The following is a 25,931-nucleotide window of genomic DNA, read 5'->3' on the forward strand; positions in this document are numbered from 1 at the left end:
TTTGGAACATCCGAATGAACTGATTAATTTTGGGTTTTGTAAGCATGGTTGTAAATAAGGGTTTAGGTTTTAGAGTTTAAGAACTTGGGTCTTAGTGTCAAATCCACTACTTATTAGCTTCCAGATCTTGAGTAAATTACTCACTCCTAGTTTCCTCATCTAAAAATGGGGATAATACTATTTATCATATCATAGGATTGATTTAAAGAATAAATGAAATAAAGTCTATATGGGCTAGGATTTAGCATTTAAAAAAATTCTAAGTACTTAAAGGACCAATGAAACCCTCAGCAGTATATTTTTTAAATGGACATATTATCCTAGTCATTATTTTAATATCTTGTTTTTTGATCTTTTAAAATTAAAACCTTGAGTTTATTATTGCTTAAATAAAAATTGCTTATAGCTTAATCAAGTACTTAATTAAAGTTTGGATAGTTAAAAGCAATCGATGGGTGTTATTTGAGCAACTGCTCTTCTGAATTCATTGATATGTTGATCATACCTCTCAAGTATGTGTTTTACATGTTTTTGTAAAAATGGACACCTTGAGTATCCATTCTTTAAATAAATGTACCTTATGTCACTTAGATATGTATGTAAGATTGCTGCTAAATAAAGGAACTTGGTTTCAGTAAGAAAATGCCTAATTAGTACTTCAAATACTCTGAAGCTAACAAAATAGGAAATGATGATACATGAAAAGTTCTTTATGGGTACACTGTAGGCCAGTTTTAAATTGTGGTAAAGGCTCCCTTCAGTTTTGTCTTGGTGATAGAATTGTATATGGAGAAGAGTGTCTTGGTTTAAGTTACCTGATTCTTAAAGAGAAATCAGGGGTTTCAGTGTTTCCTAAAAGGTTGAATAAGCAACTTTATCCATAAGTTAAACATGTAACCAACAATCAGTGACCTTTCTAAAAATGTAATTCTAATATTATTTACTAAGTAGTCATAATTTCTGATTGATTAATTAGATATCGTAATTTATTCTTTCTGTTTGCCCTCAACTCTCTCATAAAATAGGTCCCAAATGTACCTCAGGAAGCTCTGGATAAATTATTATCATTTACACACAAACTCAGAGAAACACAGGATCCAACGGTAAGTCTAGGCTTTTTTCCACAAGATTTTCTATTGTTGATACGGTGCTGGCTTTCTTTTCTTAGAATTCAGTACTTAAAATCTATTTTTTAAGCTGGTGTTTTATTTTTCAGAATCCCTTATGCTACGCCTTTGTTCTATGTCTATGTTTTACTCTGATTTCAGTGATTTTAACATTTCTTCCAGCTCCTCCTAGCTGATGTTGTAGAAAGCAACTTGTAGCTCCAAAGAAGCACTTGATGTTCATTGGGCTTCTGCTCTGTCCCCTGTGTCTCCTTCGCTGAGCAGTGTTATCTATTCTTATGGCTTCAAGTACTCACTACAAGTTAATGCCTGCATCTTTATCTTCAGCTTCTAACCTTTCATTTCTGATTGACTTGTATTTCTATTCCTGGATGGCATGTGAGAAAGATAAAGGCTGTCACTGTTTAACTCTGTGTTTCAATGTTCTCATCTGTAAAATGGGAACAGTACAATCTAACTCATAAAATGGTCTCAATGATTAAACATAAAAATGGGTATAAAGAATCTCCTTCTTAGTAACTGCTTGCTAAATGTTAATTTCCTTCACTTTTCACCTGAATATTCTGTACAGCTAAACTATCTTTCCATTTTAAATCTATTCCTATTCTTGATTTAATTTCCTGGCTTTGTTAATAATCTATCTGCCAAATTACCTGAATTAGAAACCTTAACATCATTGTTGATTTCTTGCTTTCTTGCTGTCTTAATCTGAAAGCAAATCTCACCAATTTAGCAACTTTATGTCTCATCTGCTCTTATCTATTGTATCTGTCCTAGTAGTGGATTTCATAATCTTTCTTCTAGAGTATTATATCCTCTTGACTACCTTCTTTATCAATAATTCATTCATCATATGACTCTAGTAATTTCCTGTTGCTGTCTAATAAGTTACCATAAATCAGTGGCTTAAGATAATAGAAATTTATTTTCTTTTTGTCTGGACAACAAGTCTCAAATCAGTATGACTGAACCAGAATCAAAAGTCTCAAAACAGTATGTCTGAGCTAGAATCAAAAGTCTCAAATCAGTATGTCTGAGCTGTACTCCCTCAGAGGCTTCAGGGGAGAATTTATTCCTTGCTTCTTCTGGGTTTTGGTAGCTGCCAGCATTCCTTGACTAGTGGACTCACTATTATCAATCCTGCCTTCATCTTTACATCACCTTCTCCCCTGTGTTTGTATCAAATCTCCCTCTTTCCTTCTCATTCAAGGACATGTAAGATTGCATTGAGGGTCTACACATAGTGCAACGTAATTTCCACATCTCAAAATCCTTACCTTAATTTTATCTGCAAAGTCAATTTTGCCATAGAAAGTAACTGACAGGCCGGGCGCGGTGGCTCAAGCCTGTAATCCCAGCACTTTGGGAGGCCGAGGAGGGTGGATCACGCGGTCAAGAGATCGAGACCATCCCGGTCAACATGGTGAAACCCCGTCTCTACTAAAAATACAAAAAATTAGCTGGGCATGGTGATGCGTGCCTGTAATCCCAGCTACTCAGGAGGCTGAGACAGGAGAATTGCCTGAACCCAGGAGGCGGAGGTTGCAGTGAGCCGAGATCACGCCATTGCACTCCAGCCTGGGTAACAAGAGCCACTTATTTTTTTGTTGTCTATCTTCCTTCACTTGGATTTCAGTTCTAGGATTGCAGGGGTTTTTGCTTTGTTCCCTGTAGTCTCCTCAGCGTCTGGAACTTCGCACAGTGGGTATTCCTGCTTTGCACAGTATTCTTACTGTAGCATTCTGCTGGGAATACTATAGGATACAAAGTTAGAGATTAGCAGTGTATTCTACAAGTATCTGTTAAATAAATGGATGGATGAATCTTCCATATTGTCCCTGGAATGATCTTTCCCAAATCCATTTCCTAAGTTCTTCCCCTTGGTTAAAGAGATGGACTCTTTTTGCCTGTAGGCTGAAGACAGTCTGCTAAACATGCCTGCTGAGTTCCCTCTGACCCTAAGCTGCTCATCCAGCCTCTGTTTCTACAAACTCTCTCGAATCATCCTCAGCTCTTCCCACAGTTAGCTGTTTGCTGTCTTCTAATCCTGCCTATACTCAAATGTCTCTGCTTTAGCTAATGCCTGGAATGTGCTTTTTCTCTCCATCCACTTGTCCCTTAGTTTCCTTCTTCCCTCAAGTCTCTCTTAGCTCCCTTAGGCAGCAGTAACTAATTTGCTTTCATGACACTTGACATATATTTCTGATGTCGACCTATTGCAGTTGTATTACAATTTACTTTTATTTCCCCAGTTGCGATTTGAACTCCTTGAGACTGAGTCTTATTTGTTCCTTTATTCTCATTTTCCAGCCTGGTGCCTGGCACGTAGTAGACACTTACATCTTTGGTGAATTAATGAATAAATTGATTAATTAAAATTTTTTTAACAGATTGTCCCTAGAGTTTTTTCTCCTTTAGAACATGCTACATTTTCATTCTTTTATAAAAATGAAGAATAGAAAAATAATGTTTAATAATTTCTGATGAGAATTAAGCTGAAGTGTTACTAATCATGCTAATATGAAAAAACCCTTTAAGGGAATACTCTTAAACTGTATAACCATGATAACTAAGGGAATGCACTTCATATTTTCACCCCCCCTTTTTTTTTGCAAGATAAAACTACAGTTAGAAATTTTATATTATAAATATTAAATATATCAAGAATTTTTAAAGTAAAGTATACTCTCTATTTTTAACTGGTAATAATGTGAGAGCAGAGATTACCAGACCCTTTATTCAGCACTTAAATGGCTCAACACAAAGCTTATCTCTGATTTTCTCAACTCTGGTTATTATTGCAAAGCATTTTGATACTTATAACTAGAAAAACTGGAGAATTGGTGTTCAAATATATGAGCAGTCCTTATTGATCACTGCAATGAAATGTGAAACCTGAATTCAATATCATGCTTAGAATGAGATTCAAATGTTATACCGTAAAAAAAAAATTACCCTGTGGTTTAATTGGACTCATAAGAATCCTCTGGTTAGAGTCATTTGTCAAATATTTTTTATGATTAAAAATAGGAATTTGTCATGGTCCTAGGTATTAAAAATGGGAATTTCTAAGTTATATTTGACTTTTGATACCAATAATATTGGCTGAATTTTATCCTCAGTACATCTTTCTTTCTCATAGCAAGTCAGTTGCCAAGTTTATTGTATCTCATCTCTCCATTCTTGTTGCTATTACTTTACTGTAGGTCTTATTCCTTTATAGGCAGGTTGTTGAAGTAGCTTTCTGTCTCCTGTCTTAGTTCTCTCTGTCCTTCAACTACTTTATATACTGCTGCTAATTTAAATTAGGAAATAGGCTAGTAATAATCTGATTCTAAAAGCATGTTATGACTTTAAAAGCAGAATCCTATTTCCTTTAAGAATAAAGCCAAACCCCTCAGAGTGTCATTCATAGGTCTTTGTTGTTTGAGAGCAAACCTTCCAGCAGGACCTTCTAGTAAAGCTGACCTGGTTTCCTCATGTTCTACTTGTGTTTCCATTCCTTTTGCTTTCATTCCTTTGATCAGAGCATTTCTGTTGTCCATTAGAATATTTTCAGTGCCTATAGCGGCTGTCTACTGTTCCATTTATTTTAGCATTAAAGTATATGCTATTTTGAATTGTAATTTGTGGTTTTATTCTATTTGAATATTGTCTCCATGTCTGGAATGCAAATTAATTGAAAACAAAAATGGGCCAAATATTTGCTTATAAATGAGTTCTTTGAAACTTAGAATGTGTTTTTTAATAGAAGAAAGGATATGGGGTGGTCATGCTTTCAACCTAATTCCCAAAGGAAATATAATGCTTATATAGCTGAAATATAATACTAAAAACAGACCAATATCTCATGGAGATGTGAAATACACAAGGAAGGAAAAATAAATTAATTCTTTTCTTCTTTGGGACATAGAGTGATGGCCTTAGGTGGAACATTAAAATAAGCAAATGTTCAGTGTGTCTTTGACATTCTCCCCTCATCTATTCTGAACCCTTCGTTAATTTCATAAAGTCCCCTTCTCCAGGCCCTTGAGTGCTAAGGGCCACTTTACTGCCCTTGTCACCCTCTGTGACATTTCACACTGACCTGCCTTGCCCTCCCAAAGGTCCGGTTGCTTCAAAAGTGCTTTGTTCCTCCGGTTTTCAGTGAAAATCACTGTCTTCTAATGCTGCTGATCTAAGTTAGGAACTAGGCCAGTAATAATCTTATTTACTAAATATATGCTAATGTGTAGGTCCTATCACCTTTCTCTGCTGGGTTTGTTTTCATTTTGAAAAGGCTGACTTTTTAAATAATAATTGCTGCCATTTGCTGAGCATCCATATGTGTGTGACATGTACTCAGTGCTTTAGAATCATTTTCTGATTTAACCTTTATAACAACCTTAAAGGTGAGGGCATTACTACTGCCATTTTAAAGGTGAGGACACTGAGGCTTAAAAAGGTTAAGTCATTTGCCAAGGTCACGCAGCTAGTAAATGGGATACTGACTTGTCTGATTCCAAAGCCTATAAACTTTACCATTGTATTATGCTGCCTGCTAAAAGAATTTCAAATCAACAATTTTTTTTTTTTGAGTACTTACCATGTCCTGAGTTCTATAGCAACTCTATTCATGGAATTTTGGGAAATGCAAGATAACAAAGTGAAATTATTCTGACAGCGTAGGAGGATTCAAAACAGCAAACTGCAACCCAAGTGACAAATTGGTTTACACCTCTATGGTCAACAGCCTAAATTGTTTACAGCTCTTTTTGGCTATTTTAAAAATCACAAATTTGCTTAAAGCTTTAAACATTTTCATGATATCTTAACAGCTTGGCTTTGTGTAAGCAGAAAAAAGTGAACAGTCAATTGTACAGCCTAAGTCAAGTGTGACTTGTGTTATATAACATTCTCCCTATTGCCCCTCCCACTTCCAACTTAGCAGAATTGAAATACATTAATTAAATTTAATTGATAAATACTTTAAATAGATTTTTAAAAACTATCTCCAAAACGATCTCCAATTTTAAGTATAAATTGGTTTCTGTTTATTTTTATTTATGATTAATTAACAGCACATACTTATTTTAAGTTTGGCCTTACCCCTTTAGGAATAATGAATTCTGCTGTGATATCCATCTAAAGGGATGTTAGCAAGTTGAAACAAGACTTTTAACACAATGTATTTGTCTTTTGATAGGCACAGTCATTGGCAGCATCACTTTCTACCAGACAACTATTACGGATTTCTCGTCGGCTATCACAGTATCCTAATGAAAATCTTCACAGTGCTGTTACTAAAGCCTGCCTTTCCAGGTAAACATATTCTTCTTTCTCACTGCATGTAAGATTCTGGATCTTCACTAAAACTATAACAAGTTTAACTGATGGTATATGTTCCCAGTTTTTAAAAATATATTGGTCTGAATATAGAGCTATTTCAGCCTTGCCCCACTGATTAGAACTTATTTAGTACAACATATTATCTTTTAAAATTAATTTTTATCCTTAATTTGTATGGGTACATAGTCAGTGTATCTATTTATGGGGTACATAAGATACTTTGATACAGGCAATGTGTAGTAACCACAACAGGGTGAATGGCATATCCATCACTCCAAGCATTTATCATTTCTTTGTATTATGAACATTACAATTATACTTTTAGTTAATTAAAAATGAACAATAAATTATTGTTGACTATAGTCATCTTGTTGTGCCATCAAATACTACATCTTCATTCTATCTAACTATGTTTTTGTACCCGTTAACCATTCCCTTCCCCTCTTCCCACTACCCTTCCCAGCCTCTGGTAACCATCCTTCTACTCTATCTCCATGAATTTTATTGTTTTAATCTTTAGCTTTTAGACATGAATGAAAACATGTGAAGTTTGTCTTTCTATGCATGGCTTATTTCACTTTAAAATAATGTGCTCTAGTTTCATCCATGTTGTTAAAAATGACAGAACTTCATCTTTTTTATGGCTGAACAGTACTTTATTGTGTGTGTGTGTGTGTGTGTGTGTGTGTGTGTGTGTGTGTGTGTATACCTACCACTTTATCCATTTGTCTATTGATGAACACTTAGGTTGCCTCCAATTCTTAGCTATTGTGAATAGAGCTACAAAAAAATGGGAGCTCAAACCTCTCTTTGATATATGGGTTTTTTTTCTTTGGGGTATATACCTAGCAGTAGGACTGGTGGATTATATGGTTGTTCTAGTTATTGGGTTTTTTTGTTTTGTTTTGTTTTGGGAACTCCATGCAGTTCTATATAGTGGTTATACTAATTTACGTTTCCACCCACAGTGTGCAAGAATTCCCTTTTCTCCACATACTCACTGGTATTTGTTATTGCCTATCTTTTGGATAGAAGCTATTTTAACTGGGGTGAGGTGATAGCTCATTGTAGTTTTGATTTGCATTTCTCTAATCATCAGTGATGTTGAGTACATTTTCATATACCTGTATGCCATTTGCATATCTTTTTTTGAGAAATTTCTATTCAGATCTTTCTTGCATCTTATAATCATATTATTTCTTGCATTTTATAATCAGAGTTGTTTGAACTCATATATTTTATTTATCAATCCCTTGTTAGATGGATGGTTTGCAAATACTTTTTCCCATTCTGTGGGTTGTTTCTTCACTTTGTTGACCATTTCCTTTGCTGCACAAGAAGTCTTATAACTCAGTGTGATCCTATTTGTCCTAGTTTTGCTTTGGTTGCCTAGCTTGTGGAGAATTACTTAAGAAGTCTTTGCCCTGACCAATGTCTTGAAGAATTTTTCCAGTGCTTTTCTTTTAGTAGTTTCATAGTTTGAGGTATTAGATTTAATTCTTCATCCATTTTTTTTTTTTTTTGCAAGAGATTGGGGTCTGCTTTCATTCTTCTGCATGTGGATATCCAGTTTTCCTAGCTCCATTTATTGAAGAGATTGTCCTTTCCCCAGTGTATGGTTTTGACACCTTTGCCAAAAATGAGTTCACCTTAGATGTATGGATTTGTTTCTGGGTTCTCCATTCTGTTCCATTGGTCTATGTGTCTGTTATACTAGTACCATGCTGTTTCAGTTACATACCTCTGTACTATAATTTAAAGTCAGGTAATATGATTACTTCAAATTTTTTCTTTTTGCTCAGGATGTCTTTGGCTATTCTGTGTCTTTTTGGTTTCATATAAATTTTAGGATTATTTTTCTATTTCTGTAAAGAATGTCATTGGTATTTTAACAGGGATTGCATTTAATCTGTAGATTGTTTGCAGTAGTATGGACATTTTAACAGCATTGATTGCTCCAATCCATGAACATGGAATATCTTTCCATTTTTTGGTGTCCCCTTCAATTTCCTGCATCAGTGTTTTATAGTTTTCATTGCAGGGATCTTTCCCTTCTTTGATTAAGTTTATTCTTATGTATATTATTTTATTTGCTGCTGTTATAAATTGGATTACTTTTTTATTTCTTTTTCAGATTGTTCACTGTTGACATGTAGAAATGCTACTGATTTTTGATTGTTGATTTTGTGTCCTGTAATTTTACTGAATTTGTCGATCAGTTCTAATAGGTTTCTGTTGGATTCTTTAGGATTTTTTTCAAGTATAAGCTCGTGTCATCTGCAAACAAGGATAATTTAATATCTTCCTTTCCAATTTGCATAGTCTTCATTTCTCTTTCTTATCCAGTTGCTCTAAGTATGCTTTCTAGTACTGTGTTGAATACCAGAGGTGAAAGTGTATATTCTTGTTCCAGATCTTGGAGGAAAGGCTTTTAGTTTTTCCCATTCAGTATTAATATGGGTTGGATCTGCATTCCTGCCCAAATCTCATGTCTAATTCTAATCCTCAGTGTTGGAGAAGCTTTGTAACTCAATGTGCACCTATTTGGGAGTTGACTGGGTCATGGGGATGGATTTCCCCCTTGGTGATGGTCTCATGATAGTAAGTGAGTTCTCATGAATTCTGGTTGTTTAAAAGTTGGTGGTGTGTCTCTCTCTTTCTCCTGCCTCTCTCTTTCTCCTACTCTGACAGTGTGAAGTGTTCATTCCCTCTTTGTCTTTTGCAATGATTTTAAGTTTTCTGAAGCCTCCCTGTAAGCCAAGAAAATGCCAGCATCATGCTTCCCATACAGCATGCAGAACCATGAATCAATTAAAATTCTTTTCTTTATTAAGTAGAGTCTCAGATATTTCTTTATAGTAATACAAGAATGGACTAACACAACAAGTATGATACTAGCTATAGGTCTGTTATATATGGCTTTTATTGTGTTGAGCTATAGTACTTCTATACTCAGTGTTTTAAAAAATTTATTTATTTATTTTTATTTTGTTCATTATTTTAAATGTGTAGTCTCACTTTGTTGCCAGGCTGTATCGTTTTTGTATCGTTTTTGTCTTGAAATCTATTTTGTCTGATATAAAAATAGTGACTCCTGTTTTTTGTTTGTTTGTTTGCTTCATTTGGAATCAATTTTTTTTTCCGTCTCTTTATTTCCAGTCTGTGTATCATTATAGATGAAGTATGCTTCTTGTAGACAACATATCATAGTGCAGTGGCTCTTCACAGGCACAATCTCCCTGCTTATCAATACAGGAGTTTTGACTGACTCTGTTTCTGACCTGGGTCAGTTCACACCTCCTTAGGCAACCTAGTGGTTCCCCACTTCTGGGAGATAACCATATTGATGCTGAACTTAGTGTAGATACCTACTCAATATAGTGCACTACAACCCAGAATGCCTGAGCTCTAGCCATTCTCTTGCCTCAGTTTCCTGTGTAGCTGGGGCTATAGGCATGCACCACTGTGTCCAGCTATCCTCATCATTTTAAGGGTTTTCATTATGAAGGGATATTGAATTTTATAAAATTCTTTTTCAGCATCAATTGAAATGATCATATGGCTTTTGTTTTTCATTCTGTTGATATGATGTATCACATTGACTGATGTACATGTGTTTAACCATCCATGCATCCCTAGCACAAATCCTGCTTGGTCATGATGAATGATCTTTATAAGGTGTTGTTGAGTTTGGCTTGCTACTATTTTGTTAAGGATTTTTGCATCAACATTTGTCAAGGATATTGGCCTGTGGTTTTCTTTTTTTGATGTGTCTTTCTCTGGTTTTGGTATCACAGCAATAGTTGCCTTGTAGAACAAGTTTGGAAGTATTCCCTTCTCCTCTATTTTTCAGAATGTTTTGAGTAGCATTGGTATAAGTTCTTCTGTAAATGTTTGGTCAGATTCAGCAGGCAAGCAATCAGGGCACAGGTTTTTCTTTGCTGAAGACTTTTTATTATAGTGTCAATCTCGTTACTTGTTATTGGTTTGTACACATTTGTATTTCTTCATACTTCAATCTTGGTAGATTATGTGTGTTTAAGAATGTCTCCATTTCTTCTTGGTGTTCCAGTTTATTGGCATATAGTTGCTTATGGTAGCATCTTTTGTTCCTTTATATTTCTGTGGTAACAGTTGTAATGTCTCCTTTTTCATCTCTGATTTTATTTATTTGAGTCTTCCCTTTTTCTTAGTTGGGGTAAAGGTTTGTCAGTTTTATCTTTTCAAAAAACTAACTTTTCATTTCATTGATCTTTTGCATGTTTTAATTTAAATTTTATTTGTTTCTGCTCTGATGTTTATGATCTCTTTTCTTGTACTAATTTTGGGTTTGGTTTGCTCCTACATTTCTAGTTCTCCAAGATACATCGTTAGGTTGTTTATTTGACATTTTTCTACTTTTTTGATGTAGGCTTTTATTGCTCTAGACTTCTTTTATACTGCTTTTCCTATATCCTTTAGGTTTTGGCATGTTTCCATTTTCATTTGTTTCAATAAATTTTTGAGTTTTCTTCTTAATTTCCTCATTGATTCACTGGTTATTCAGGAGCCTATTAATTAATTTTCGTGTATTTGTGTAGTTTCCAAAATTCCTCTAGTTATTGATTTCTGGTTTTATTCCATTGTGGTCAGAGAAGATACTGGACATCATTTTTTATTTTGGTTTGAATTTTTTAAGACTTGTTTTGTGGCATAACATATGGTCTCTCCTTGAGAATGATCCATGTCCTGAGGAGAAGAATGTGTATTCTGCAGCCATTGGATAACATGTTCTGTAAATATCTGTGAGGTCCATTTGGTCTACAGTGAAGATTAAGTCCAACATTTTTTTGTTGATTTTCTGTCTGGGTGATCTGTCCAGTATTGAAGTCTCCAACTATTATTGTACAGCTAGTGCTCAACTTACGACCACGATCGGGACTGCGAAACGGTCGTAACACAATTTGGTCGTAAGTTGAGTAGCCTATATGTACAGTTGAAATGGTGCACATGGAGATGGTAGTGCTGCCAGAAGCTGGTCCACACTGTCGTACACACAGCTGGGCAACGTTTGTGCTGCCAGACCCGGAGCAGTCATGGCTAGCGATTGTGGTCGTAAAGTCGAATGGTCGTAAGTTGCATAGGTCGTAAGTCGATCAATACCTGTATTAGGCTTTATCTCTCTCTTTTGCTCTAAAAATATTTACTTTATATATTTGGGTGCTCTAGTGTTGGGTTCATATATATTTAAAATTGTTATATGCTCTTGCTGAATTGACCCCTTTATCATTATTTAGTAATCTTCATCTTTTCTCATAGTTTTTGTCCTGAATTCTATTTTGTCTGATATAAGTTTAGTGACTACTGGTTTTTCTTTTGTTTGTTTGTTTCATTTGGCATGGAATATTTTTTCTGTCTCTTTATTTTCAGTCTGTGTATCTTCATATGTGAAGTATGTTTCTTATAGACAACAGATCACTGAGTCTCATATTTAGTAATACATTTCACTACTCTGTCTTTTGATTGGAAAGTTTAGTCCATTTACATTGAGTGTTATTGATGAGTAAGGAACTATTCTTGCCATTTTGTTATTTGTTTTCAGATTGTGTTATGGTCTTTGCTTTCTTCTTACCTTACTTCCTGTCTTTCTTTAGTGAAGGTGATTTTCTTAGTGGTGTATTTTAATTTCTTGCTTTTCATTTGCTGTGTATTCATTGTAGGTTTTTTGGTTTCAGGTTACCATAAGGTTTGCCTATAATGCCTTATAACCCATTATTTTTAACTGATGACAACTTAATACTGATTACAGCATAAATAAACAAATACTGAATACAGCATAAATAAACAAAGAGAAAACTAATAAAAACTCTACACTCTAACTTTGTCCACACACTTTAACTTTTTGTTGTTACTGCTTATATCTTATCCATGTATGTCTTAAAAAGTTGTTATTTTTGTTCAGTCATCTTTTAGTGTTTATACTCAAGTTATAAGTAGTTTATATACTACAAATAAAATGTCACAATATTCTGTCTTTTTCTGTGTACTTACTATTACCAGTGAATTTTGAGGCTTCAGATATAGATATTTCTTTTTTTTATTTCCTGAGATGGATTTTTGCTTTTGTCACCCAGGCTGGAGTACAATGGCACAATCTTGGCTCACTGCAACCTTTGCCTCCCAGGTTCAAGCAATTCTCCTGCCTCAGCCTCCCAAGAAGCTGGGATTACAGGGTGTGTGCCACCACACCGGCTAATTTTTTGTGTTTTTACTAGAGACGGGGTTTCACCATGTTGGTCTCAGTTGGTCTCAGTCTGGTGTCGAACTCCTGACCTCCAATGATCTGCCTACTGCAGCCTCTCAAAGTGCTGGGATTACCAGTGTGAGCCACCATGCCCAGCTGGCTTCAGATATTTATTATTGCTTTTTTTTTTTTTTTTTTTGCTTTTTAATGTCCTTTTTCTTTTTTCCCCCTGTAGGACAAGTGTGATGTTTATTAAATCCCTCAGCTTTTGTTTGTCTGGAAAAGTTTATATTTCTCCTTCATGTTTGAAAGATATTTTTGCTGGTTATTCTATTTTAGGATAAAAGCTTTTTTCTTCAGCACGTTCAATGTATTATGCTAACTCTCTACTGGTATGTAAAGTTTCCACTCAGAAGTCAGCTGCCAGACCTAATGAAGCTTAGTTGTATGTTGTTTGTTTCTTTTCTCTTGCTGCTTTTAGGTACCTCAAATGTCTTGAGGGTTTTTTTTTTTTTTTTTTTTTTTTTTTTTGGTTAAATTTGCCTGGTGTTCTATAACCTTGTTGTGCTGGAATATTGGTATCTTTCTCTAGGTTTGGGAAGTTCTCTGTTATTATTCCTTTGAATAAATTTTCTACCCTGTTCTCTCTCTACCTTCTCTTTAAAGCCAGTAACTGTTAGATTTGTTCTTTTTAGGCTATTTTCTAGATCTTGTAGACATGTTTTATTCTTTTCATTCTTTTATTCCTTTGTCTCCTCTGACTGTGTGTTTTGAAATAGCCTGTCTTCAAGCTTACTAATTCTTTCTTTTGCTTGATCAGTTTTCCTGTTGACAGACTCTGATGTATTCTTCAGTATTTCAATGGAATTTTTCAGCTCCAGAATTTTGACTTGATTTTTTAAAATTATTTCAATTTCTTTGTTACATTTATCTGATAGAATTCTGAATTCCTTTTCTGTGTTATCTTGAATTTCACTGAGCTTCCTCAAGACAGCTATTTTGAATTCTCTTTCTTTAAAATCACTGATAAGGTTTGGCTGTATCCCCACTCAAATCTCATCTTGAATTGTAGCTCCCATAATTCCCACATATTGTGGGAGGGATCCAGTGGGAAATAATTAATCATGGGTTTGGGTCTTTCCCATGCAATTCTCATAACAGTGAATAAGTCTCACAACTCATGGTTTTATAAAGGACTGTTTCCCTGCACAAGTTCTCTTCTCTTGTCTGCCAACATGTGAGACTTGCTTTTACTTTCTACCATGATTGTGAGCCCTCCCCAGCCACATGGAACTGTGAGTCCCTTAAACCTCTTTCTTTTGTAAATTGCCCAGTCTCAGGTATCAGTGTGAAAACAGACTAATATAGTCACATTTATCTGTCTCTCTGGGATTGGTCACTGGTACCTTATTTGATTGTTTGGTAAAGTCATGTTTTTCTGGATGGTCTTGATGTTTGTGGATGTTCATTGGTGTCTAGGCATTGAAGAGTTAAATATTTATTGTAGTTTTCCTTGCCTGGCTTTGTACCTGTCCTTCTTGGGAAAGCTTTCCAAGTATTCAAAGAGAATTGAGTGTATGATCTAATTCTGGTCACTGCAGCCATACATGCATTAGGGGCACTCCATGCCCTGTAATGCTGGGATTCTTGCAGACTCATAGAGATATCACATTGGTAGTCTTGGGTAAGATGTGGGAGAATTCCTTGGACTGCTAGATAGAGACTGTTGCTCTCTTCACTTATGTTCCCTAAACAAATAAAACCTCTCTCTCCGTGCTCAGCTGTCTGGAGTTGGGAGAGGGGTGACTACCACCAGACTGTGCTGGGTCAGACTTGAAGCCAGCACTATGCTGGGTCTTGCCCAAGGTTTGTGGTGACTATTGCCTGGCTACTACTAATGTTTATTCAAGGCTCAAATGTTCTTTAGTCAGGTTGTGATTCATCTTGCTAGGCCTGGGAATCTCCCCTCAGGATAGTGGGTTCCCTTCTGGCCCAGGGTGGGTGTCAAAATGTCATGCAGGAGCCAAGGCCTGGAATCAGGGATTTAGCAGTCTGCTTGGTGCTTTATTTTACTTTGGCTGAGCTAGTACCCAAATTGTAAGACAAAGTTTTCTTTACTCTCCCCTCTCCTTTCCTCTAGTGGAAGGAATCTCTGCCAAAGGTACAAGCTGTGCTGCCTGGAGTTGAGGGAAGCACTGCCTTGGCTGTCTGCACTGGTGTCTGACTGAGTCACATGCACCCCAACTCTACTGACTCTGAGCATAGCACCAGGACTTGCCCAGGAATTGTATTCCTGCGGCCTAGACAGCCTTTCAAGTTTATTTAGAACACCAGAGCACTTTAGCCTGTGGTGGTAGGGCTAGTTAGAATTCAGGTTCTGACCACTGGGATGGGTGATTATTCCCCTCTAGCTAGGGCTGGCTTAAATGCTCCCTCCATGGACACTGGCTGAATGCTGCACTATTGCTCCACTGTGACAGGGTAGCACTGAATTCTATGCAAAATACCACAATCAATGTGTTATTTCTCCCCTTAAGTACACAGATTTTTTTCTCTGAGCCATGTAGCACCACTAGGGGATGGGAAGAGATGGTTTAGGCAATTCAAGACTGTCTTTCCTACCTTCTTCAGTGCCCACTTCCTTCATATAATGTTAAAACTAGGTGCTGTGATTGTTAACCTGGTTTTGGGTTCTTATGAAAGTGCTTTCTTATGCAGATACCTGTTAATTTGGTGTTCCTGTGGAGGGGAGGACAATTGCTGGAGGGTTCTATTCAGCTATCTTGGTCTGCCTTCATTCCATCAATATATTATCTTATTTAGACATTCAATAATTTTCAGAGGTATTTTATAAACGAGAAAATTGTTTAAGTCATTCAAGTCATATAATTATAAATAGTGAGTTTGGGATTTGAATGCTGGTTCATGTGTCTTCTGAGCTAGGGCTCTTTAGCATTATTACACTTATTGCCTCTGAAATTTGCGTTGGAACTTTTCATTTTTGACAGTACTGCTCAATATCTAAATTTAACAAAACTAACATTTTTTCAGCCTGTACTAATTGTTTTCATACCAGTTGGTTAGTGATTATAAAAGATTGGCTTATGGAATTTTCTTACAGAATTACATTTACATGAAGCTATTTAAAAGAATAAAAAGAAAAGATTAAGAACAACTTCCAGTAGGCCCAAAGATTTTGTCTCTTTTGATATGATCTAGTAACTGTTTTTACTGTGGCTATGTTTGTTGTCCATTCATTTCTTGATGAGAGAAATTAAAGGAGAATCTATTTTCAGTTTGGCAGAATCTTTATTGCCTTCTGTAACCCCTCAGTTTAGTGGGCTGTTTTTCCTATAGTTGAATTAAGCTTCTTGTGTTGCAACTTGAATTTGTTCTCCTTGATGCCATCTGTAAATGCAGTAACCAAAAAGTACTAAGTTAACATGAAAAACTTATGCTGGATCATTTAATTACTTTGAGGCTTAGTAGAAAACACCAATCTTGAAAACTAATCTATGACAAACACTTTTACAAGATCCAGGACACTAAATATCCTATCTGAATATGATAGGATATAATAAGTAATAAACCACATTTAGGAAAAAAACCTTAAGAGAGACTGGCAGATAAAACATTTAGAAGAAATAGAACTTCAAGAACTCAAAATAATAGAACAATTTGAGACTATCAAATAAATATGTTTAATATTATTAAAACCTAGGAGGAATTAAAAACTGAATGACTAGGATAGAGGAGAAAAGGAACTGGTAGATCTGAAAGAAAAATCAAAGAGACAGAACTTTTTGAAATGAAGAATATAGTCATTGAAAGAAAACAAGCAAATGGACAAACCATCAAACAAAATCCACTAGGCACTTAATTAGTAAATTAGACTATTGAAGAGAGAATAAAGTGGAGGGAAAATAGCTTGGGATGCAGCACAGCAAAGTAAAGAGATAGAAAACCTGAAAGAATTGTTAATAAACATGTAGGATAAGATAAGAAAGTCCAACATATGTCTAATAGGAATTTAAGAAGAGAGAATAAAGAGACTGAGGGAGAATAATTGTTCAAAGAGGCAGTGGTTTGGAGTGTTCCAGAACAGAAAGCAAAAAGACATGAGTCTACAGATTGAAGAAGTGTATCAGTTCCCAAGTAGGACAAATAAAAGCAAATTGATACCTACATACATTATGATGATACTGTACAGCATGAAAGACAAAGAGAAAAACTTATAAATTATGAATGGAAAAAGATATAAGAGAAAAAATGTCAGGCCGACAACTTTAGATCAGCAATAGTAGATTCCAGGATTAGATAGTGTCCTGAAAGTGTTGAGAGAAAATAAGTATCAATGCCAAAAGTCTTTGCCTCTCTGAACACATTTTCAGCTAAAGACTGTAAAGTTCTTTCAGTAGTGCTGAAAGAACTACTAAAGGATATATTTCAGCAAGCAAACGATTGAATCCAGAAAAAAAGACTGACCTGCAAGAAACTATGATGAGAAAGGAAATAGGCAAATATATTGTTAAATTTAAATGTATTGTGAAAAATAAAGTAATAAAAATGAATACCAATCTAGGGAAGTATTTAACAACATGGTGAATCTAAAAACTTACAGAAAATGGAAAAAGAGATTAATATATTATTAGGTTCTTCTGTTGTTTGGGAAGAGAATAGAAGTATTAAGTAATTTTAGACTTCATTAGTTCAAGTATATATGTGTAAATTTTGGGTAACCACAAATAAAGAGGAAATAAATCCAGTGGTGATAGAAATAAACAAATAGAAATGTTTTACTTATCAACATAACATAGGTAGAAGTGAAAAAAAAAATAAAGGGTAAATATGAAATAATATTAGAAGTGAGCACAAATATTACACAAGATTAAACATTCCAAATGAAAGTTAAAGATTCTGATTGAGATTTTAAAAATCAAACAAAGCCCAATTATATGTTGCTGCAAGAATCACATTTAAAAGATAATATAGAAAGATCACAGGTGAAGGTGTAAGAAGAAGATAGAACATGGAAATACTAACCAAAAGGGAAGAAATATAATATTATTAATATACTTGAAGGCCAAAAGCATGATTGGGATGAAGAAGATGAACAAAAAATTCATTTAGTAGATTTAATACTCCAGAGCCACTTATACCTAAGAAGGAGCACCGTATGACAGAAACAATCAGAACTGTAGAAAGTAGAAATTGACAGACCAACAGTTAAAATGAGAGTTTTAAAAACTCACTTCTTTCAGAAACTGACAGATCATATATTCTAAGTTAGTAAAGATATTTAGCAAAATAATGAACAAACTTGATATAATGGAGTTTGTACCCAGTGGACAATGAATATACATTCTTTTCAAGCACACGTGGGACATTTGTACCATGTATCAAAAACTGACCATAACTAGATAAAAGATCAGTTTTGGCTGGCCACGGTGGCTCATGCCTGTAATCCAAGCACTTTGGCAGGTGGATCACGAGGTCAGGAGTTCAAGACCAGCCTCGCCAATATGATGAAACCTTGTCTCTACTAAAAATACACACAAAAAAATTAGCCACACATGGTAGCAAGTGCCTGTAATCCCAGCTACTCAGGAGGCTGAGGCAGGAAAATTTCTTGAACCCAGGAGGCAGAGGTTGCAGTGAGCCGAGATTGCACCACTGCACTTTAGCCTGGGCAATAGAGCAAGACTTTGTCTAAAAAAAAAAAAAAAAAAAAAAAAAAAAAAAAAAAAAAAAAAAAAATCAGTTTTTTGGTAAATACCAAAGAATATTTGTCATAAAGATTACATTCTCTGACCAAAAAGCAATAGAATTCATAACAGTAACAGAAAAATACACTTTAAAGCCCATTTGGTTGGATAATTAAAATCAAATATAAAAAGAAATCTGAAAGAAAATTATGAAATATTTACAACTCTATGACCAAAACTGAATTTCAATACTTGAATGATACACCTAAGGTAACTTTTTTTTTTTAAGTTTTAAACTCACATACTTGAAAATAATAGTTAAAGAAAATTTGTCAGCCAGGCATTCAACTTTAGTTAGTAAAACGTTACAGACTAAACCCAAAGAAAGTAGATGAAATGAAATAATGAAATTAAGGGCATAAATTAATGAACTAAAAACCAAAATAATCATAGAAAAGATTAGTCAGACCAAAAGGTGATTCTTTAAAAATATTAATAGATAAAGCCTTGGTAAATTTAATTAGTGTAAAAGAGAGGAAGCAGAAATAAGTAATGTAATTTTGGAAAGGAAAAAATAGCATAACTGAAGATAAAGTCAATATTTATAAAAACTATACTAAAAAAGACAATTTTCTGCAATCATATATATACCTAAATTGATCAAGAATGAATAGAAAATTCAAATAGATCCATAACCATTAACGAAATAAAGTTGGTAGTTAAAATATCTCATTTAGAGAAGACCATTCCTGGGTGGTTTTATTGTCAAATTTTACTAAATTGTCAAGAAACTTAGATCCCTCCCTTAAATAAACATCCATAGAATAGACAACAGTGAAAACATAGAAATTCACTTTGAATCTAATATAATCTAGACATCTAAAGCAGATAAGAATAACTTATGAAAGGAAAATTATAATCATGGAATTATAAATGCTCATTGAATGGATGCAAAAATCATAAGTAAAATATTAATAAATCATGAGCAATTATAATTTGAAATTATGAACAATTTTATAATCATACTTTTACTATTAAGGTAACATTATTAATATTCTAGAATGAATCATTTTTAGATGCATTTTATTTTTGTTCTTTATTTTTCTTTCCGTCAACTTTTAAGTTCTGGGGTACAAGTGCAGGAGGTACAGGTTTGCTACATAGGTGTGCCATGGTGGTTTGCTGCACAGATCAACCTAGATATTAAGCCTAGGATCTATTAGCTATTCTTCCTGATGCTCTCCCTCTGCCCACCCTCTCCAACAGGCCCCAGTGTGTGTTATTCCCCATTATGTGTCCATGTATTCTTATCACTTAGCTCCTACTTATAAGTGAGAACATGTGGTGTTTGGTTTTCTGTTCCTGTGTTAGTTTGCTGAGGATAATGGCTTCCAGTTCTATCCATGTCCTTGCAAAGAATGTTACTCATTCCTTTATGGCTACATAGTATTCCATGGTATATATGTACCACATTTTCTTTTTCCAGTTTCTCACTGATGGGCAGTTGGGTTGATTCCATCTCTTTTCTATTGTGAATAGTGCTGCAATGAACATATGCATGCATGTATCTTTATAACAGAATGATTTATATTCTTTTGGGTATATATCCAGTAATGGGGTTGCTGGATCAAATAATATTTCTGCCTCTAGATCTTCGAAGCATTGCTACAGTGTCTTCCACAATGGTTGAACCAATTTACACTCCGACCAATAGTGTAAAAGCATTCTTATTTCTCCACGTTTGTTGGCTACATAAATGTCTTCTTTTGAGAAGTGTCTGTTCATGTCCTTGGCTCACTTTTTAATAGGGTGATTTTTTTCTTGTAAATTTCTTTAAGTTCCTTATGGAGTCTGGATATTAGACTTTTGTCAGATGGATAGATTGCAAAAATTTTCTCCCATTCTGTATGTTATCTGTTCACTCTGATGAACATTCCTTTTGCTGTAAAGAAGCTCTTTAGTTTAATTACATCCCATTTGTCATTTTTTTTTCTTTTGATGAAATTGCTTTTGGGTTTTCCTCATGAAATCTTTGCCTATGCCTATGTTCTCAATGGTATTGCCTAGATTTTCTTAAAGGGTTTCTGTGGTTTGGGGTTTTACATTTAAGTGTTTAATCCATCTGGAGTTAATTTTTGCATAAGGCATAAAGAAGGGGTCCACAGTCAATATCATACTGAATGGGCAGAAGCTGGAAGCATTCCCCTTGAAAACTGGCACAAGACAAGGATGTCCTTTTTTACCACTCCTATTCAACCTAATATTGGAAGTTCTGGCCAGGGCAATCAGGCAAGAGAAAGAAATAAAGCACATTCAACTAGGAAGAGAGAAGGTCAAATTATCTTTGTTTACATGATCCTGTTTCTAGAAAATCCCATTGTTTCAGCCCAAAGGTTTCTTAAGCTGATAAGCAACTTCAGCAAAGTCTCAGGATACAAAATCAATGTGCAAAAATCACTAACATTTCTATACACCAGCAGCAGGCATGCAGAGAGCCAAATCATGAATGAGCTCCCATTCACAATTGCTATCAAGAGAACAAAATACTTAGGAATACAACTAACAAGGGAAGTAAAGGACCTCTTCAAGAACTACAAACCTGCTCAAGGAAATTAGAGAGGACACAAACAAATGGAAAAACATTCCATGCTCATGGATAGGAAGAATCAATATTGTGAAAATGGCCATACTGCTCAAAGTAATTTATAGATTTAATGCTATTCCTATTAAACTACTATTGACAATCTTTACAGAATTAGGAAAAACTATGTTAAAATTCATATGGAACCAAAAAGAAGAAGGCTAGAGGCATCACACTATTCAACTTCAAACTACATTATAAGGTTATAGTAACCAAAACATGGTACTAATACATGAGCAGACACATAGACCAATGGAACAGAATAGAGAAATCAGAAATTCTAAGACCACACACCTATAACCATCTGATCTTTGACAAACCCAATGAAAACAGTCAATGGGGAAAGGATTCCCTATTTAATAAATGGTGCTGGGAGAACTGGCTAGCCACATGCAGCAAATATTCTTTTCGATTTAAATTTGTATTTTTAATTGACAATTTTACTATGGGCAAGAGGATTTCAACCTATGAATCTTAGGGTGGATACATCCAATCAATAAGAAAAAAGGTAATGTTATTTTCGAGGTTTCCTCTTTTAACTTTATTAAAACTTATCTTTCTTAGTTATCTCAAATGTGGGTATATTATAATTAAGGATTCATGAACAATTTGGAATTGCCTCAAGAATGTAAATGTTTGATATTCTATTTTTTGATTCACTGTCATTAGTTGAGGAAAAAATATTCTAAGAAATGAAGAAAATGTGTTTGGCAAAATTAAATAGCCACCCCTAAAAACAAACCAAAGCAAAACAAATAAAACATTTAGTAAACCAGGAATATTCTTAGTAAACTGTGAATGGAAAGGAAATTCTTTAATCTGATAAAGAGTATCTACCAGAAATGTACGGCAAATATTCTTAAGGCAAAATACTTCTCACATTCTCTTTAAAGTTAGGAACAAAACAAGAATCAACTTTCAGCACCTTTAGCAAGTATATTTGCCGTAGGTTATGTGATTGGCTACATTAAAAATACAAGAGAAAATACACATAAATTATTAGAACAAATAGAGCTTAGTGAGGTTACTTCTACTCCAAAATCAATGACATCCCTGTACTACAGTAACAATCAATGAGGAAATACAATTTTTTGAAAAAATTCCATTCAAAATAATAGTAGAAAGCTTTGCACACCTAGGAATAATCTAATAAATGACATGTAATGCTTTAATGGAGAAAAGTACACATCTTTATTCAAAGTTATTGAAGAAGACAAATACATGGAAGGGAAGATTTAGTATTGTAAAACTGTTTTCCCCCAAGTTGATATTTATAAGTAATTAGTCAAAATCCCATAAGATTATAGCGAATTTGACAAGCTGATCTAAACATTGGCATGGAAATATAAATGGCTACTAATAGCCAAGAAATTTTGAATAAGGTTAAGGAGGGTATATCTGAGATCTATATCAGAGATCAAGATTCATTCTAAATCTGTATTCATTATAATACTATGGTGTTGGTACAGGGAAAAACAAATAGCTATTAGAATAGATACAGAGCACAGAAACAAACCCACATATTTGTGAGAACTTAGTATACATTAGATGTAGCATTGTAAATCAGTGTTGGAATGGGTAGGTTTGTCAATACATGGTTATAAATAAAGATTTTCTACTCTCTTCCACATAAAACGGTAAAATCCAGTTATATGACACTATAAACTACTTTATAAGTTACAAGCCACAAACTAGGAAAGGTGTTTTACATGATTTATAATTAAGAAAGGACTGGAATTCAGGGACTATAAAGTAACTATGCATTAATAAGGAAAAAGAATTAACTCAAAATGGGCAAAGGATGAGTAGATATTTATGGAAAGGTTAAATAATTTAAATGACCAGTAAACATTTGAAAAGATGCTTAGCCTCATTAATGATCAATGAAGTGAAATTTAAAATAATAATCAACTACCATCTTATACTTAAAAATTTTTACTTGTATTAATATTTTTTATGAGTGGAAAGGAATGTAATTTTATCACTGCTGTTGGGGTGGAAGTTTCATCACTTTTTTATGCATAAATATATTATATGATTTGACAGTTCCACTTCTTGATATCTAATTTAAAGATAGACCTATATGTGCATATAAGGAGGTATATACAATAATGTTCACTGCATCAGTTTGTAATAATGAAAAATTTGAAACAACCTATCTGTCCATCAGTAAGAAATGAATATATAAATTGATATATTTGTATGATAAAATAATTTGCAACAGTTAAAATGAAGTACATTGCATATATTTTTGATTATATAACACCTTAATATTGAGTAAAAAAAAGAAAATTGCAAAAGGAGATTCAGTGTATGATGTGATTTGTGATTTGTATAAAATGTTAAATGTGACAAACAGTACAATATATTTTTTATTCATACCGACTTACGTAGCAAAATAAAAAAATATGGATAAGAAATATACACCAGTTTCAGGGTTAGAGTTCTGTCTAGAGATGAAGAGAGAGGAATAGACTGCTTGATAGTCTTTGTAATTTTCTATAATATTCTCTTTAATTTTCTGAAATGCTGAAATATTTTGTAATTGAAAAAAACTGAAAAACAAAAATTGGTTACTTTTTATTCTCATACATATTCACTGAATCAAATAATTGATTAATTTTTCCAGTGTTATCAACCAACCACAAAAAAACTAATCACTCTATGACCCTTTCAACTAGAAATGAATAGAAAACAGCTATTTTGTTTATGCATCAGCCGTTGCATAGCAAGTTCTACAGACTCAAAAACCTTCTTACTGACCTTCTCTTTAGAATAGCAGTGGCAGAAAGGAACCAAAAATTATTGATTTATATTTTATTTTTTAAACAAAAATAAACTCATTTTATATTGAATCAGTGAAAAGGAATTGAATTTTGTGGAAAATTTTAAAACAAAGATTGATACAACTTATTTTCATAAAATATTTTGTGAAGCAGATAAAATATCAAAAGAAATTATCTAACCTAAATTTATTAAACATTGAATTTATTAAATATTAGCTGGGCTTTTTTTTCTTGTTAATGTAGTTTTAAAAGTACCATTCATGTATTTATGCCAATGGAATTGAGATTGCAACAATTTTTATCTGAAGAATTCCTTAAGCACTTCATCCTCATACCCTATAACATGAGCATCAGCTCAACGCTTGATGCATGATTTATTTTCTAGATATTTGAAAACTGAAAGAATTTCAGGGAAGAATTTAGATTAGGAAATTCTCAAGTAATATGCATTTCAAAAATAATTTTATTGTAGAAAAATTAATTACAGGTCTCTGTAATAAGAGTTCTACTTCTTTCAAGTGTTTGGTATTTCGTTAACTTATTTACTTTTGGAAAATTTTGAGATGGTCCTCAAAATCCAATTCTATGCTGATTCTTTAACACAAAAATTTTAGACAGTTATAAGAGTTTAATCAGAAATGAAGATTAACTGTTTCTTATGTTGAGGTAATGAAATTATTCTATTTGTCAAAAACTCAATTTGCATGCATTTTTCAGAAATTCCCTTTGAATATAAAATGATTTGCATCAACACCTATGGATAAATAAATAAATTAGCAAAGTGAATAACATCTATATAAAATTTTCACTGTTTAAGCTATCAGTAATTAATTTTAAAATCACAAGTCTGACAGAACTAATTGTACACAATGTTAAAATTAGAATGATTATAGTTGGTGTGAATTTTTTGTTGTCTGGAAGAATGGTTTTGCTTGCAGGAGAGACTATTTGGGGTTTTATTTTTGGTTTTAAAAACTAGCATTCAGTTTTATAGTGCTATAATTTTAAAAAATCAAGACTTTGTTTAGACTTTTCTGTTCATTCGGTTAACTCTGTAAGTGTAGAAGATACTAACAGTCACTTTTAACAGCCTTTGAAAAATGTCCGGTTCCAACTCAGCTAAATAAAATACCTTCAAATATTTGAAATTGTAAATAAATTTTATATATTCTGTTTCCTTTTAAGTACTTTGGATGTCTCAATTAACAAACAAAACCTTCCTGAGTAATTAATGCACAAATATAACCAATTAAATTTATAAATAGGCTGTATCATAAATTATCTTAAATATTCCAATACTATTTGGAAATTTAAGGTTTAAAATCACAAGTACAAATTAATTAATCACTTATATTTTGAATGGAAGTACCATAGAGCCCCTCAGTCTTTTTCTTTCACTCTTATAAGTGACACTCCTTCTAACAGGGCTGGTGATTTGAGAACACCCCTGACCCTTAACAGACTTCTATGCTATCATCCTGAAAAGTCCTATCTGATTCCTTAGTCTAAAGATCCTGTCCCATTTCTGTGACAAAGACTGTTATTTGAGTTAGCTTAGCATAACTACCATACTTCTCTTTATGACTTCCCCAGAGTGTAGCTGAATCTTTCTTTGGTTTTTCTAATAACCAAGACTTAATGAGATTAGCCTTTCCAATTCCTTTTTTGTTGGTAAAATGAATAAATGTGATGAGTATAATAATTATTTATAAAAGACACCAGGCTGTTCATAATAGTAATAAGTATACTTGGAAAATTTGCAACAGGTTATGTGTTTGCTTTGGTTGAGAAAGCTAAGATAGTGAAGAGTAATATTTCATTCATTCATTTATTTGCTTATTTTGCCAAGGCCAAGGGAGGAGAGGGAAAAAATAAGTAGAAAATATCAGCGAGTAATGGGAAAGGAAACAGTTCATGAATCCCTTACAATCTAGGAAAAACATTAGGATTGGCCTCACACCACCTGATATGCTCCATTTTCCTCATTTGTTTGACAGGCCAATATCTTAGAATGTTCTAGATGTAAATATATTTCAACTTCCTTGCTACCTCTGATTATTTGATAGTGCTGCCTAGGTGCTAGATTGAGAATAATGGTGAAGCATGTTCAATATTAGCAGG

General features: G+C 33.8%; 1 protein-coding gene across 4 annotated transcripts in view; it reads left to right on the top strand.

The window, feature by feature from the left end:
- VWA8 (von Willebrand factor A domain containing 8) overlaps positions 1 to 25,931 on the top strand; it is a 372,198-nt gene that overhangs the window by 141,017 nt on the left and 205,250 nt on the right. For all 4 annotated transcript variants that reach the window (XM_003934387.4, XM_074387788.1, XM_074387787.1 and 1 more), the window contains 2 exons: positions 1,026 to 1,103; positions 6,313 to 6,428. In XM_003934387.4, coding sequence (XP_003934436.2) covers positions 1,026 to 1,103; positions 6,313 to 6,428 — 194 coding nt within the window. The remainder of the gene's footprint in view (positions 1 to 1,025; positions 1,104 to 6,312; positions 6,429 to 25,931) is intronic.

This window comes from Saimiri boliviensis, chromosome 16, assembly GCF_048565385.1.
Source record: "Saimiri boliviensis isolate mSaiBol1 chromosome 16, mSaiBol1.pri, whole genome shotgun sequence".
Taxonomy (NCBI): Eukaryota; Metazoa; Chordata; class Mammalia; order Primates; family Cebidae; genus Saimiri; species Saimiri boliviensis.